Raw genomic sequence first — 17,415 nt, 5'->3', positions numbered from 1 at the left:
TCTCACCAGAGTCAGATGTGAAATTGGTTGTGGAATTTAATATACATACGTACACTTTTTTACAAATGGTCTATGTGGTTTTTTTCATGAAAACTAGGTATAATCAGTTTATTTATATACATGTATAAATATCATATCTATCTGTGTTTTTTTCTAAATAATCATAAATGGCTTTGCGGATACAAACAATGTCTAAAAAACGATAAATCGTAATAAATCAGTGTTCAAATTGAAATCAAATAAACCACAACATTACTCTAGATCAGAATTCCCCAAACTTTTTTGTGTCGTAGACCCCTTGCCATGTTTTTCCGTGTTGGGTAGACCCCCTACTTACCAGATATTGATTTCCTGTAAATTTCTAACTGTAGTGAAGTTTAGTGTTAAAAACTTAAAGTAAAAACACATGTTAATTTATACATTTATTAATTGAATTTAAATTAAAACTACTCAAAATAAAATTTTGTATCTGTTATGTAAAACATACGTAACATTAAACAAACATAAAATAAACTATAAATAAAATAACATAAGCAATAAGTCAATATTTTTAGTGAGAAGGATGAACCCGATGCTTTGGTAATAAATTATCAACATTTGGCGTCAATTTTGTAAGGGTTAATCTTAAATCACCTCGGCTAATGATGTCCAGTCTGTGGACCCCCATTTTCATTTCATGGACCCCCAAATTTTTTTTCACTGACGTAGACCCCTTGCAGGTTGTCATAGACCCTAGGGGTCGATATAGACCACTTTGGAAATCACTGCTCTAGATGTAATTAATAATATTGATTATATAGATATTAAAAACAATGATATATATAAACACACACATACATATATATATATATGGACATAAATAGAGCGTGGTAACCCAGTGGTAGAAGACGAATACTTGCGATCATAGGTAGCGGATTCGATTCCTGTCATACAATCTTATATAATTCACACTTTGTGCATTAATTATATAGGATTGCCTATTCACAAATAAATTTCCAGATGATGGGCGATACCATCAACTGCGTACCATAATACCCCACTACGATCGCATACCAGCATACAAAGCGTGGCGATTATTGTATATCCTATATACACCTATCCCTCGATTTACACGGTACTTGTTTTACACGTTTTCGCTTTTACACGGTTTGCCAAATAAGTTTTTTTTATGTTTTAATAACTGATTTTATTACCATCTGTCATAATGTAAATATTTCTGCTTCCAACATCGAATCGGCACAAATAGCTTCGAGTGATGAAAGTGAAATCAAACCTTCGATTCTGAAAAAAAGAATGAGAGTAATTTCTGACAGTGATAAAGGATAATAAAACACCTTTGGTTTTATTTTTTGTTCTTCTGTTTAATGTATTGTAATTAAATAAACGAACAGTGTTTCCGTAATATATTAATAATTTTAACTTGTCAATGCATTTTATTTTTTGTGTACAACTAAAATCACAACTGTTAAATAGCACAATTATGCATTTTCAGCAGGTTTTTCGATTTACACGTTTTTCTCAGGAACGTATCTACCGTGTAAATCGGGGGATAGGTGTATTTATATGGCTATATACCATAATAAAATGTGTTTTATATGCTAAAATCAGTTTACAAAAAAGGTAAACATTTTCCGCGAAAATTCGCAATGGACGGAAAGGTTGATTTTGAGACGAACATTCTATACGATGTATGGTTACTCTTTACAGGTGAAAGTTAGGATTTTTCATTTCTGATACAACATATACACGATCAGTGTTAATAGGATACTAATATGCAAGTGTTTTTACGTATCAAATTATATTAGAACCTGTAGAGAGTGCATTCAATTTGTTTTGGACATTGTAAACCTTTCCATTTAAATCCAAGAAGGCAGTATAGCCAAAATAGTAGTACAGTAAAGATGAAAGATCTGAAAAACTTAATTGTAAACAAAGACCCTGATCCCAACTAATTAGGGGTACGAGAGGCCTCCAATAGTGGGGGCCATAAAAAAATAGTAATACAATATATAATAGACAAGTATCAAGCAAGATCCCAAGTTAAACATTAGTAAAATAAATAAGAAAAGATACAATTGTATTAAAAATCTAAATAAAATGGAACAAAACTGTGATAATATAATAAACTATGGTCTAGAAACGAATTTAAAGAAAGATAATTATTGTTGCGTACTATGGGTTCTGACTCGAAATGAAACACCACTGGTTCACAAGGAGTCCTTTATTCACAAATCAGATGGTCACCCTACTTTAACACAAAGTATACTTTCGCTTAGTCCAAACTACGCTTCCAAATCGCTCAAGAAATCACTGTCCAAATAACTTGCCAAATAGTCACTTTGTATCACTGATCATAGATCTTAATCTTATAACTCGAAAAACGACAACTGTCGACATGGGGAGTATACCTATTCATACTACGGAGAAGGTTCTAGTAAGTTCGAGATAGTACTCAAAAATCTATAAATAACTTCAAGGTTAAGCGTGTGTACGGCACTTCTTGATCCTAGGGTTCCGTGTTTATTGTTTAGATCATGGATGCACAGACCGCGGCCCGCCGGTCGAATACTGGTGGCCCGCCGACAGCAAAAATAATACTCTCGTACATTCGAAAAATAATGAATTCTATTCCAGAATAATTTTAATAAATTATTGTCAATTCTTTATTGTTTTTAATTACCTATACTTCTGGCGGCCGGCCCGCCATCAGTTCATGATTTGCCCGAGTGGCCCCTAGTCTTAATAAGTCTGCGCAACTATGGTTTAAAGCAGAGTTCCCCAAACTTTTTTGTGTCGTAGACCCCTTGCCATGTTTTTTCGTGTTGGGTAGACCCCCTACTTACCTGATATTGATTTCCTGTAAATTTCTAACTGTAGTGAAGTTTAGTGTTAAAAACTTAAAGTAAAAAAAAAAATTTGTATCTGTTATGTAAAATATACGTAACATATTAATAATTTTTTACTTCATAGGTACTTTTATAAATAATGTAAATATTTTGATATTATAAGATAGTATGATGTAAGTAAATAGGTACTATTAGTGTATGCGTTGAGATCCACTATCGTGGACCTCCATTTTCATTTCATGGACCCCCAAATTTTTTTTCGCTGACGGAGACCCCTTGCAGGTTGTCATAGACCCCTAGGGGTCGATATAGACCACTTTGGGAATCACTGGTTTAGAGGGTTCTGTAACTCATGCTTTGTAATATTATGATAGCTTTTTTTTTAAATACATAGGATTTTTGAATAGGTTCTACAACCACACACCATTAAAGTTTTTATGCCCATAAAAAAGTTACTAGATTATAATTGAACACTCGTTTCGCAGATCAAAAATGGAGCTGAAATCACCGAAAGCGAAAAAAAAGTCGAAGCACGCGTGGAGGAAGATACTGGAGACACCTTTACTGCTGTTACTTCTCCTCGGGACTTCCAGTTGTGACATTGACGTTAGTGACATTGACGCACCTGTCAAATTTGACAGCGCGAACAGTTCAGTTTTAAACGGCCATTTAAGGCTAAGGCATCGTCGCTTTCAGCCAAACGGGAGTGAAAAAATTCTAAGTGACATAAAATACTTGCGGCGTCATTTAAATAAAGAGATTGTCAATTTTGTGATGATGGATGTGCTAGTTGACGGAGAGATGGAGAAGAGAATACATTACAACGGCATCACCGCGAAGGAAACCTCTGTCGGAGGTGATGGGTATGTTTTTTTATTTTGTTTTAGCATCTTTTAAATGTTATAGCATTATATATAAATGTATTCTTCACTCGACAAACTAAAAATCATTTCTAGATTGTACCTTTTTCGTGGAAAAATAATAAATGTAGACATGGGGCGGCTCCAGCTCGTGTGCAATGAAACCCTGGCGCCCCCTAGGCCTGACCCCCCCCCCACTCTAACTTAATATTTATACATAATATCATCGTCCAAATTTTCTCCATATGGAATGTCACAATTGTCACTGGGTATTCGTCGGAGGGAAAACTAAAAAAAAAAGGGTGTCATTGGAAATATATACATACAGCCATCGATGAATTCAAATTAAACTTTTTTTGTTTATCAGAAATATATATGTGTTAAGTTTCATTATCAAGATTGTGAACTTTTTTACTTAATATAAAAAAACTCTAAAACTAAGTCATACATAAAGAAAATTTTTACAGCTACAACGTTTATTACGCTGATTTCAATATATATGTTGGTACATATATAATAAGTGTATATTATAGAATACATGTAGTTTTCTTTAGTATCTAAACTAGGTCTAGCCTGAAAATTCAGGTGGACATGTGTCTAGTCCAGAAAGCAAGAGGTATTCTTCTGTAAATACCTCTTTCAGTAGTAATTGTAGTTTATAGTACTCTGGTACCTGAACAGGTTTAAGGTCAAGGAGATTTCCTCTTGTACCTGTGACCCGGAAGTAGATCAAATGGTGGAAGACCTGGAGACCGAGCCGTCCCATATTTGGAAGACTCCGCTTTTATCGAGGTAGAGTCAGGGAAAAGAGGAGAGTGAGAAAGAGTGAGAGTAGAGTGAGGAATTATTGTCTCCAAAAAATCTGTGATAAATAGTAATAAATAGCATACATATATACTTATATATATATATATGTATATATATAATACAAACATATATATATATATATATATATTATAAGGAAAATAAAGATGTAAAATGGCATAAACAAATATAAAGAAGTGATTATTCTGTGACATTTAATACAATCAGGCGTTATTTTGTGGAAGTCCATCCTAAGTAAGAAAAGGACCAATATTTATCCACTTCCGCACATGCAGCGGCAGTCGTGCAACAAAGTGCACCGCCCGCCAGCCCGCTGATAAATGCGTATGCGGCAAACAATGCGAAACACAACTACCAACATTAAATCACTGAACACAGAGTGCTCTCTGTGTTTGGCACCAATCGGTGTAACATAACTCCTGAAGATGCCCCGTGGAGGGGTGAAACACGTGTCAAGTGGCTAAATATTGGTCCTTTTCTTACTTATTCTGTGATATTTGAGGACCGAGGCGAATGAAGTAAGGCGTTGAACGAATGCAAAATTAGCATGGAAATGAATGAACGAAAATTTTAGAATGAAAGAAGAGGAAAGATAGATCTTAGAATGAATGACAGAAGAACATAAACATAAAAATGGATCTGAAAAAGGAAGTAATAAGAACCCCGTCCCAAACATGATAGGTATACGAGAGATCTGAAGTCTGAAATCAATAAATATATTGACGTTGAAATTATTTATATACTTAGTCTGGCCATAAATACTGTTACTATTCAAAAAAAGAAAATATTACGTTTGAATTTGGAATCTGTCATTTTTATATGATTGCTTGATGTGTTTTCTTATTTTCGCGCCATTATATTGTTAAATATTTTGTTATATTAAAATGGAGTGGGGTGATAAAGAGAACCGAATCGCTGTGATTGCCTTACATAAAGTAGGTATGGAGAAAAGTGCAATTTTTAAAACCCTCCACCCGCTTGGTATTAGTCAAATGTTTGTTTACCGGGCTATTGATAGGTACAATGATACCTCCTCTGTTTGTGACAGAAAAAGATCTGGCCGTCCACGTACCGTTCGTGTGAAAAAGGTGATTAAAGCAGTTAGGGAAAGAATTCGAAGAAATCCTGTCCGTAAGCAAAAGATTTTATCTCGGGAGATGAAGATAGCTCCTAGAACCATGTCGCGTATATTAAAAGATGACTTAGGACTTGCAGCCTATAAGAGACGTACTGGTCACTTCTTAACTGATAATTTAAAGAAGAATAGGGTGGTAAAATCCAAACAACTACTTAAGCGGTACGCAAAGGGAGGTCACAAAAAAATTTTGTTTACGGATGAGAAAATTTTTACAATTGAGCAGTATTTTAATAAACAAAATGACCGTATTTATGCTGGAAGCTCTAAAGAAGCTTCGCAATTAGTAAACAGAGTACAACGTGGGCATTATCCCACTTCAGTGATGGTTTGGTGGGGTGTTAGCTATGAAGGGGTGACTGAGCCATATTTTTGTGAAAAAGGTATTAAAACGTCGGCACAAGTTTATCAAAATACCATTCTTGAGACGGTAGTTAAGCCTTTAACTAACACCATGTTCAATAACAAAGAATGGTGCTTTCAACAAGACTCGGCACCGGGTCATAGAGCTCGATCCACCCAATCTTGGTTGAAAACTAACGTTCCGGACTTTATCAGCACTGAAAACTGGCCGTCGTCAAGTCCTGACCTAAATCCATTGGATTATGATTTATGGTCAGTTTTAGAGAGTAAGGCTTGCTCTAAACGCCATGATAATTTGGAGTCCCTAAAACGATCCATTCGGTTGGCAGTGAAGAATTTTCCTCTAGAAAGAGTTCGTGCTGCTATTGATAACTGGCCTCAACGTTTAAAAGACTGTATTGCAGCCAATGGAGACCACTTCGAATAAACATTGTATATTTTTAATAGTTATATATTGATGTATTAAACTAACTCACTATGAAAGGAATAAATGTTACGTATAAAAAAAAAATCGTGCTTTTCTTTATAACAATATTTATGGCAAGACTAAGTATGTACGAGAATGAAAAAGAGAGAAAAAAAACTTAATTAGACCTGTCACCGCGTGTTCTCGTGCGTTCAAATCACACAACCACTTAAACTTCATTCTAATTTAATCTATTTATCAAACGCAAACCGTTTCGTGTCAATTAGCGACCGCGGCCGCCATCTTGTAAACAATGGCGCGAGAAGTCCCTTCGTAATTTGAACTTTGATATACAACGTACAACTAAATGGTTTACTTTAAAAAAAAAACGCTTATTTATATATCACGCATATATAAACGCTATTAAAAAGCTTCAAATAATTCAACATATCGCTAATTTACCGTCAATTTTATGTTTAAATAAAGTTAAACTATACGATGTTTGAATTATATATGATTATCACGGGAATGAAACCTGCGATTTCAGATCTTACATCTATGATATCACACTACCATCGTCGGCTACTAATATATGTACTAAATATAGATCAGAGTTCCCCAAACTTTTTTGTGTCGTAGACCCCTTGCCATGTTTTTCCGTGTTCGGTAGACCTCCTACTTACCTGATATTGATTTCCTGTAAATTTCTAACTGTAGTGAAGTTTAGTGTTAAAAACTTAGTGAAAACACGTGTTAATTTATACATTTATTAATTGAATTTAAATTAAAACTACTCAAAATAAAATTTTGTATCTGTATAATATATACGTTTTGATATTATAACATATTATCATGTAAGTAAATAGGTACTACTATCAGTGTGTGTGTTGAGATCCACTATCGTGAACCATTTTCATTTCATGGACCCCCAAATTTTTTCGCTGACGTAGACCCCTTGCAGGTTGTCATAGACCCCTAGGGGTCGATATTGACCACTTTGGGTATCACTGATATAGATTGTCGACGGGACTAATAAGAAAGTTCAAAGTCATCTAGAGGACAAACGAATCAAAAATGAGAAGGGAAGTTGCATTGGGGAAGGTATATCGCTGGTACAACCATTGTACGTTGGGGTCGAAAGTTTCTCACAATGAGTATGTAGATACCGCGTGGGCAGAGTTCCCACTAGTTGGACCAATGACATAGTTAATGTCGCGAGATATCACTAGGTGTGGGCAGTGTGGGACTGGTCAACTTGGAATGCCTTGCAGTGGGTGTCCACCGGCTGAAAAGAAGACACATGACTCTTGCACCAACTTATATAATGCTAACACATATATCAATTGTAAAAAATAACTGTAACACAGTTTAAAAATATAAACATAATGTCATAGCAATAACGGCGTTGAATATTAATCTTCATTTACCATTTGGCAGCGTTTCCGATATTCAAAATGGCGGACACGATCACTTAGCAACATGTGAATTGTGTTTAATCTATATTTAAATGATCGACGATCTTAAATAGATGTAATAAATGAAGACAATCACAGCACCGGCTGCCGTTTCGTCCCAAGTGTTCCCCAACACGATCAATTTGCAATTTAAAATTAACCATTTAAAAAAAACAACATGGCTTCGCATCTTGGCATGGCGTGGGTACGATGTTTTTGTAGTCTGTTCCATTACTATCTTATAAACTCCCTTATATACGCGATATTAAACCTTATCTCCTTGCAATACGTACCACAATATCTGCATATTTATTTGTGCAATAAATTGACAGACGCCGTGTGCATTGTACCGTGAATTCTATCGAAAATAAAACGCATTCATTTGATTTAGGATTTCATCTGACATTTCATAATTTCGCGCCAAAAATTACGTCATATTTAAACTTTATAATGGCGGCCATTTTGAATGACTAATGTTTTGTTTTTTATTTTCATTTTAACTATTTTTTTTTATGAAGTAAATAATTTAAAATGTAATTAAATTGGACAGATACAAAATATTTTTTATTTAATTTTATATATTAATGAAAACTAAAAAAAACCAAATAGCACATACAACAGATAATACATACATACCGGCATGATCAGCGTGTTTGACGTTCTTCGTGGCACTGGATGTAAGCATCTGTCAAAAGTTCTTATATCTTTTAAAAAAATTAAAAGTGTTTACTTAATTATCATGAAATACATATAAATCAACATTTACTATATATAACATATATTCATAGCTTTGTACATGTATAATTGTATTTGCATGTATAATTAGATATTTTACACCTTCAAGCCAAACTTATATAAATTTTTACGTGTTGTTTCTGGTTAAAAAAAAAGGTACATATTTTTCCAATTTATTTATTGGCAGAGTTATATTATTTTTGTTTTTTAAATGTTTACTTTGTTCAGTTTTCTTTTTTAAAAGTAGTATTTTCGTGACCCTGGAACCTATTTTCGATCTTTACATGGTTTGCTATAGAAAATCTTAATTCACTTTGCGGCGTTTCAATTTGCGTCGTGTTTTTTTTGGAACGTAACCACGACGCGAAGTGAGGTATTGGTGTACATCTACACGGGTATAGTTCCTCTTCGTGTACATCATCCTTATATCTGAGATACGGTCACCAAGCGTAATTTTTTTGGTTCACGAACCTCCTGTTTCTGAGACGTCAATACCAATGAAGCTGCACAAAGCCAAAATGGCTTCAACAGAAACAATAGAAGTGCCATCGCCACCAAGAATTCGAATCACACACATATGTCATACATATAGGTTATAATATATATGATTCATTTTCAAAGAAATATTTTTAACTATCATCTTTATAGGCTAGAGCAGTGATTCCCAAAGTGGTCTATATCGACCCCCAGGGGTCTATGACAACCTGCAAGGGGTCTACGTCAGCGAAAAAAAATTTGGGAGTTCATGAAATGAGAATGGGGGTCCACGATAGTGGATCTCAACACATACACTGGTACTATACCTATTTACTTACATCATACTATCTTATAATATCAAAACATTTACATTATTTATAAAACTACCTATGAAGTAAAAAAAAATATTAAATATGTTTATAAAAATGTGTAAGTTGTAGGATGTTGGTATTCGCTTTGTGGTCGCAATACATTTTGAACATACACTAAACTTCACTACAGTTAGAAATTTACAGGAAATCATTATCAGGTAAGTAGGGGGTCTACCCAACACGGAAACATGGCAAGGGGTCTACGACACAAAAAAGTTTGGGGAACTCTGGGCTAGAGTATATATAAACCTTCTTAATAATTCACTATATTCATAGATTATTAATTACAATAGAGTATTATTAAGTACAAAGCCTTGAAAGTTCCGCGCCGAAGAGAACATTTTTAAAATAAGACCTCTTTTGGTGTCTAAAATCGCAAGCCAGATTTTTCTCGCGCGATTACTTTTCTATTGAACCTTTTTTGATTTTATGTGATCTGATCTTTCTACAATATTATAATACAAATATAATAAAGTGACACATAACAAAACCATTATTTACACTATAACTTTTGTTCTGTTCGTGTGCGTAAATAAATAAATAAAAATGTTTCGTTTATTTTTGATAATCACAGTCTGATAATCCCGAAAGCGAATGCAACAGCGATTATATATAGTTCCGGCCATAAACAACAGGTAACCATTCCTTTGGGTAATGACAAAAACAATTTACTTTCTTCATAATTATTTTTAACGAGAGCGCAGCCGTGCATCGTGAGCCATAAACAGCTATAGCATTAACGGTATTTTAGGCCGTAACTAGATCACACGCTATATAACGTTATCGCGTTTATAGATTTTATTATTCTGTGGAACAAATGATATAAATTTCCGGATGGATTATAAATGGTTATATACAAATCTGTTATTTCGATTCAACGTAATATTATTCTAGAATGTTTTATAAACATTTTTTTTAAATATATATTGATTCAGCTGTAGAGGTATTTAGGTCTAGAGCAGTAGTTCCCAAAATGATCTATATCGACCCCTAGGGGTCTGTGACAACCTGCAAGGGGCCTACGTGTGCGAAAAAAAATTTGGGGGTCCATGAAATCAAAATGGGGGTCCACGATAGTGGATCTCAACACATACACTGATAGTACCTATTTACTTACATCATACTATCTTATAATATCAATACATTATTTATAAAAGTACCTATGAAGTACAAAATTTATTATATATATTTATAAAATTACTTTAATTACTTACAAAATTGATACCAAATGTTGATAATTTATTATTAAAGCATCAGGTCCATACTTATCACTAAAAATATTGACTTATTGCTTATGTTATTTTATTTATAGTTTATTTAATGTTACGTATATTTTACATAACAGATACAAAATTTTATTTTGAGTATAAATTAACATGTGTTTTTTGCTTTAAGTTTTTAACCCTAAACTTCACTACAGTTAGAAATTTACAGGAAATCAATATCAGGTAAGTAGGGGGTCTACCCAACACGGAAAAACATGGCAAGGGGTCTACGACACAAAAAAGTTTGGGGAACTCTGGTCTAGAGATGCCGATTACTGTTCTCAGGGCTGACGACCCGCGGACAACATTTTAAGGAGATTTACTTTCAATGTGTTGACGTTCACATTTACAAACCAGACTTCTCTCCCTACATAAATGCCGCGTTCGCTTCGAAACCGAATGTCGGATATAAAAAGGATAGATAAGGCCACTATCATCTCTATTTTGATAGAGAAAGATGGCAGAAAAACCTTCCTCGACTTCTGCAGAACAGTAGCCAAAACAATAATAAATAGGAACAAATAATAAGATAAACAGTGCAATACAAAAGTGTATATCAGAACTAATTATAATAGAAATAAATTAAATATGTAAATACTAATATTGAAAATAAAAGAAATAAGAGAACTGTGATATATAGGTATAAGATGTAAAATAAATACATTTAAAAAACTTTTAAGTTAAACGGTTTTTTGATACCCATATTGTGGTGGTTGTGGAAAAATATGTACCTAGTCCTCCATATTGGAACGGCGTCCATCTTGAATTTTAAATTTTGACATAATCATCGTGTTTTACTAGTGTAGCCCTTTCATTTGATACCCATATTGATGCGGTTAAGCAAAAATATGCAATCCGCCATTTTGTATCGGCGGTCATCTTAGATTTATAATGTTATTGATTTTATTATATTGTATTGTCATCTAAATTAAATGTGTGTACCAAATTTCAGATCAATCTGACAACGGGAAGGTGCTTAAATTTCAATTTCTAATTTTGATCCAAATAAATTCCGTACGGGTCGAACTAAATAAAACCGTTTAATTAACTAAAAATACCGATATAGCCGATTGTCTCTTTCTAAAAGTCGATGTGCAATATTTACCGCCGGTGACTGTACTTTACAGGCAGGAAATTCTTAGAAGTTACTCAAAGATCCGGAATAAGAATTTAATTCTGATACCGAAATTAGATTTGGGACGCTAGTTTACAAATATACCGTGTACCAGTTAATACTATTTTCGGTACGGTTCAATTTTCCGCGACGAATGTTCCGTGCGACTTGACGTAAATGAGGCTATTTGTAAAGGATGTTCTAAAAACGATATGCCCACACCCACTACTGGACTGGTCTACCTTGTGAGTGGACATCCTATGGTCCCCTTGTCCTGGTCTCCAATCTTATAAAATGTTTTTCAACAGATACCGAATGTTATCATTGAAGGATCGACGTTCTCCATTGGACGCCACTACACTTAAATATTTGTGGTGGCAATGTTAACTGTTCGGAACTGTTGTCCGAGGTAAACTTTCGAATTCCTGCAGCAAGAACGCGTTCTAGATCTCTCTTTTTTATCAACGGCTATTACAAATATCGGTAAACGTGCACCCTTATACAGAATGTGTGACCTCCACAATTCATATGCAAGAAAAGGAGCAACATTTAGCCACTTCCGCACATGCAGTTGTAGTTGTACAACAAAGTGCACCGCCCGCCGGCCCGCTGATAAATGCGCGTGCGGCAAAAAATGCGAATTACACAACTGCCACCGTTAAATCACTCAACACGTGTTTCACCCCTCCACGGGGCATCCTCAGGAGTTATGTTACACCGATTAGTGCCAAACACAGAGAGTCACTCTGTTGTCACGTGTTAAGATGGTTCACTTTGTTGCACGACTACCTCTGCATGTGCGGAAGTGGCTATATATTGGTCCTTTTCTTACTTGGTATTATGGTACGCAGAGAACGTTGGTGTCCATCCTCTGGAAACTTGTTACTAAGCTGTTGCAGCTTTTCTAGTCTAAACACACATCGCGTGCACATTGTGGTTAGGTAGTGTTAATATTAAAAAACATAAATGTCTTCCCATTTGAATTCGATCATTATTCGTAACAACAACGCTTTCATCGTGAAGAAACGTAACATCAAGAAATCATTGCGATCTAGAAAAATTGTTCTCTTTTACAAGTACATGTCAATGTCAGACGTCGCCCAGTAAACATCAACTTGATCCACTGCTCAATTTAATTTGTTTTATATAGTTATTACATAAATTTTCAATAAATGTCAATGTGCATTTAATTAAATAACTCATCACCGCTTACCGCAAACATAAAAATCAAATCTCCTGTGCACCTCGCACTATCGGAAACCACCACACTATGGAACTGCCATCACTTTCATCAAACGAGGGAATCACTGAGTTATTTGCTCGAATGAGCAGTTTTGAAGAGCGTCTTGACAAGGTAACCACTTCACCCAGCAGCCCACTGTCACCACCGGACCTGACTTTACTGGCCCGTGAGTTTGCGGAGTTTAAGGGCTTTGTGTGTCAAATGTTCAGGAAGATTTGTGTCCAAATGGAAGCTCTTTCTTTGAGCCAGGAACGCCACGAAGCCTTCTTGCGTAGGAAAACTCTTCTCTTCCATGGAGTTGCTGAGAAAAAAGAAGAAAAGGTTGGTGAGGTTGTAGTAAAAGTGGTAACCGACAAAATGAAAGTGTCAGACTTTACCTCTGCGGATTTGCAATCCTGCCACCGGTTGGGGACCTCTACTGACAAGCCTCGTCCAATCCTCGTTCGCTTTCGAGATCTAGATCATCGCCAAATCGTCTGGGACTCTAAAACGGCGCTCAAGGACACAGGTATTGTGGTGTCTGAGTTTCTAACAAAGACCAGACATGAAGTTTTCATGGCCGCTCGCAAACATTTCAGCGTCAGAAACTGCTGGTCGGTGGATGGGAAGATCGCCATCATCCTTCCCGATAAGACCCGTACGAAGATTGAAACTTCAATCCAGTTGCAATCCTTGATCGCCCGATTTCCGAGTATTAATGCTGCGCCGCTGCCGGTGGCTCCCAAAGATCCACTGCGGGACCCTGGGACTGATAAAGCGCCGACTACCAGATGCAAGACCACCTCGACTAAGCCTTCAACAGCATCAATTGCTAAAAGGACAAGGAAGTGAGCTCTTTCGATGACGCGTTCGTAATATAACATCTCCTCTTCACTTGGTTGGATTATCGTTACAGCTACCGCCAAATTTCTGTATTTTTACCAATATCTAATACTATTTTAATGCAGGTAACTTCTAATTTTTTATTTAATGTATTTTAAAGTTTGTTTACAATTTCAGCTGTGACGTGACCTGACTGACTGACGTGACTGACATATGACTATTCTTTTTTTTTTTTGTCAATGAACATTCAACGTTTTGTCATTGCACAAGTCCACATACAAGTTTGTAAAATAAATGTAAAAATAGTACTTTTAATTTTTTTTTATGGCATTGTCGTCTTGTTGTTGGGGACATTCTGCAATTGTCGAATTTATCATAGTAAATAATTTCAAGAATGCGATAGGTAATAGTTTGTTGACCGTATGGTCTGTTTCTGATTTTATTTGGGATTTCTTTTTTTTTTTTAACACGCTTTTATTATGTCCACTTGCTGTACTGTAAATTAAATCTTCCAGTACGTTTTGCGGTAAGTGAAGATGTTAAATTGTAAATTAGATTTGTGTATTGTTAGGTATAGCTTGTATTTATTCTTGTATTATTATTTTATATATTGTAGTATATAATAGGATTTATATATATATTTTTAAATGGATAGCTTGCGTGATTTCGACAATCAGTATTTTTCTTGCTCTTCATCTTCTGACGACTTTTTAAGTGCTGACTCTGATAGTGATGGTTCCCTTTCTTGCTCTGTGCATGATCAGGTGAAGACTATATTTTCCAAATTTCCAAATAATTTCAACGTCGTTCACATTAATGCCCAGGGCATCCCCGCTCACTACCCTGATCTTGTGGCTTCCTTTAGCAATAGTCCCGTGGATGCAGTTCTTATCTCAGAATCTTTCTTGAAACCCTCTCTCCTCTCTTCCCAATTCTTACTTCCTGGTTTCACTCTTATACGCAACGATCGGACGGGCAAGGGAGGCGGCGGTGTCGCTATTTATCTTCGGGAGGACATTACACACACAGTTATCGATGTATCCCCAAGCAAGTACTCCTTTTCTGCTGAACATCTTTTTATTGAGATAATTCTCAACTACAAGAAAATTTTACTTGCTGTGTTCTATTCTCCTTCTCTGCATATTGATTATTTCAACTCGCTCGAGAACCTGTTGTGTAATGTCTGCCCTAATTATGAACACGTTCTTTTGCTAGGCGACTTTAATACGTGTCTACTTAAAAATGATGCACGGACTCAAAAACTGCAGTCTCTCTTGTCCTCTGTCAATTTGGATATACTTCCGCTTTCCGCTACCCATCATTCCCCCCACCGTACTCCTTCCCTTCTAGATCTTATGATCACTTCCTCCCTAGATAAAATTGCTATCCATGGCCAGTTTCCTGCCCCCTTTTCGTACCATGATCTTGTCTACCTTTCTTTTAAAACTCGTACTCCCAAACCTAAATCCAACTTTCGACTCTTGCGTAATTTCAGTGGTATCAATCTGGAGGCTTTGAGACGTGATGCAGTCCATATTGATTGGAATGTTGTTATTGATGCCGACCGCATTGACGTGAAGGTTCAAGAATTTCAGAGGCTCATTTTCCAGCTCTATGATGCTCATGCCCCAATCAAGAAAATTAGATTAAGACATGCACCTGCGCCTTGGATCACGCAGGATATTAGGGATGCGATGTTAAAACGGGACAGCGCCAAGCGTCGCTACAATAAATGTCCTTCAGACATAAACCTCGGTCGCTACAAGTATTGGAGAAACTTCTGCAGTCGTCTGTGTAGTGATGCGAGAAGACGCCATATACATAATTCCATCGTTGGCTCTAGCCCAGCAAAAACTTGGTCATTTCTGAGGTCACTAGGCATCGGTAAGACTTCAAATTCCTTTAGTGGCTCTGTGGATTTGAATGCACTAAATGTCCACTTTTCGTCGGTGCCTGTGACCTTAGATGCCAGTGTTAAAGCTCGCACATTGGGGCATCTCAATGACCAGCCACGCCCTTTTGCTCTTCTTTTCAATTAACTACTGTTGCGGAGGAGGACGTTAAGAAGCATATTCTCGCTATCACTTCTACAGCCGTGGGCAATGATGATATATCCTCCCGCATGATCTCTCTCCTACTTCCACAACTCTTACCCATTCTCTGTCATATCTTTAATTACTCCTTAGTAAATAGTTGTTTTCCATCAGCCTGGAAGCGTGCAAATATTATTCCTCTTCCAAAAGTCTCCAATCCTACGTCCTTTTCCAATTTTCGTCCCATATCTTTATTGCCTTACCTTTCCAAAGTCCTCGAACACATTGTCCACAATCAGCTGTCTTCTTATCTTACATCAAATAGTCTACTTTCTCCCTTCCAGTCAGGTTTCCGGTCAGGTCACAGTACTGTGACAGCGCTGCTAAAGGTCACAGATGATATACGTCTTGCAATGGAGGACAAGTCTCTGACGATATTAACACTACTCGACTTTAGCAGCGCTTTCAATTCTGTAGACTTTGATGTCCTTCTCGCTATTCTTCGCTCTCGTAACGTCTCTCCTCTTGCTTTGGCGTGGTTTGAGTCTTACCTTCGTGGTCGTTCTCAGCGGATCCACTCTGATGATGTCTCCTCAGACTGGTGCGATCTCGGTGCGGGTGTGCCGCAGGGTGGTGTACTGTCACCACTCCTGTTTTCCGTTTTTATAAACACAGTCACCACTGTAATTTTGTCTAACTTCCATCTTTATGCAGACGACTTGCAGATCTATCGGCATTTCAAAATCTCTGATCTTGATGATGCTATTGCTCTTATCAATGCCGATCTGGAGCGGATCTCTACTTGGGCTAAGTCATTCGGACTAGTAGTAAACCCGAAAAAGTCACAGGCTTTGCTTATTGGGAGCGCATATATGTATAAGCGTCTTGGCGCTATCACTGCTATCCGTCCATTGCTTTACGATGGCGTTATTATACCTTTTAGCAAATCTGCAAAGAATCTAGGGGTAATCATCGATTCCAATTTGTCTTGGCTCCCGCACGTCAATGAGGTCAGCAAAAAATTACATTTTTCACTTCACTCGCTCAAATGCCTCCAGAACTTTTTACCTCTGAAAACCAAGATCTCCCTCGTACAGACTCTCCTTTTCCCCATTCTTGACTACGCTGACGCGTGCTACCTGGATGCCACTGAGAAGCTTCTAAACAAACTAAAGCGTCTCCAAAATGTATGTATTAGATTTATTTTCGGTTTACGTAAGTACGATCATATTTCCCAGTTCCGATCGCAACTCAAGTGGCTTCCAATTCGTCACCGCAGGAACGCTCATGTTCTTTCTACTCTCTATAACATCCTATACAATCCCTCTGCTCCTTCTTATCTCCGTAACCTCTTCCACTTCTCCCGGGCCCAGGACAAACCTTGTCGTACGAACGTAAGGACGTCACTGGCCATCCCCACCCATCACTCTGATTTCTTTTCCTATTCCTTCACTGTCCATGCCGCA

At 36.5% G+C, this 17,415-nt stretch overlaps 1 protein-coding gene across 1 annotated transcript in view; it reads left to right on the top strand.

Annotated features, from left to right (window-relative positions):
- Positions 1-17,415, top strand: part of LOC137926134 (uncharacterized) — a 110,904-nt gene that overhangs the window by 20,807 nt on the left and 72,682 nt on the right. The window contains exon 2 of the mRNA XM_068769664.1: positions 3,332-3,709. Coding sequence (XP_068625765.1) covers positions 3,339-3,709 — 371 coding nt within the window. The 5' untranslated portion in view covers positions 3,332-3,338. The remainder of the gene's footprint in view (positions 1-3,331; positions 3,710-17,415) is intronic.

The sequence above is a fragment of the Battus philenor genome, unplaced genomic scaffold (assembly GCF_028537555.1).
Source record: "Battus philenor isolate CCGP_79_NKW_IND1 unplaced genomic scaffold, ilBatPhil1.0.hap1 SCAF_29, whole genome shotgun sequence".
Lineage (NCBI taxonomy): Eukaryota > Metazoa > Arthropoda > Insecta > Lepidoptera > Papilionidae > Battus > Battus philenor.
This window is presented reverse-complemented; position numbering and strand designations above follow the sequence as displayed.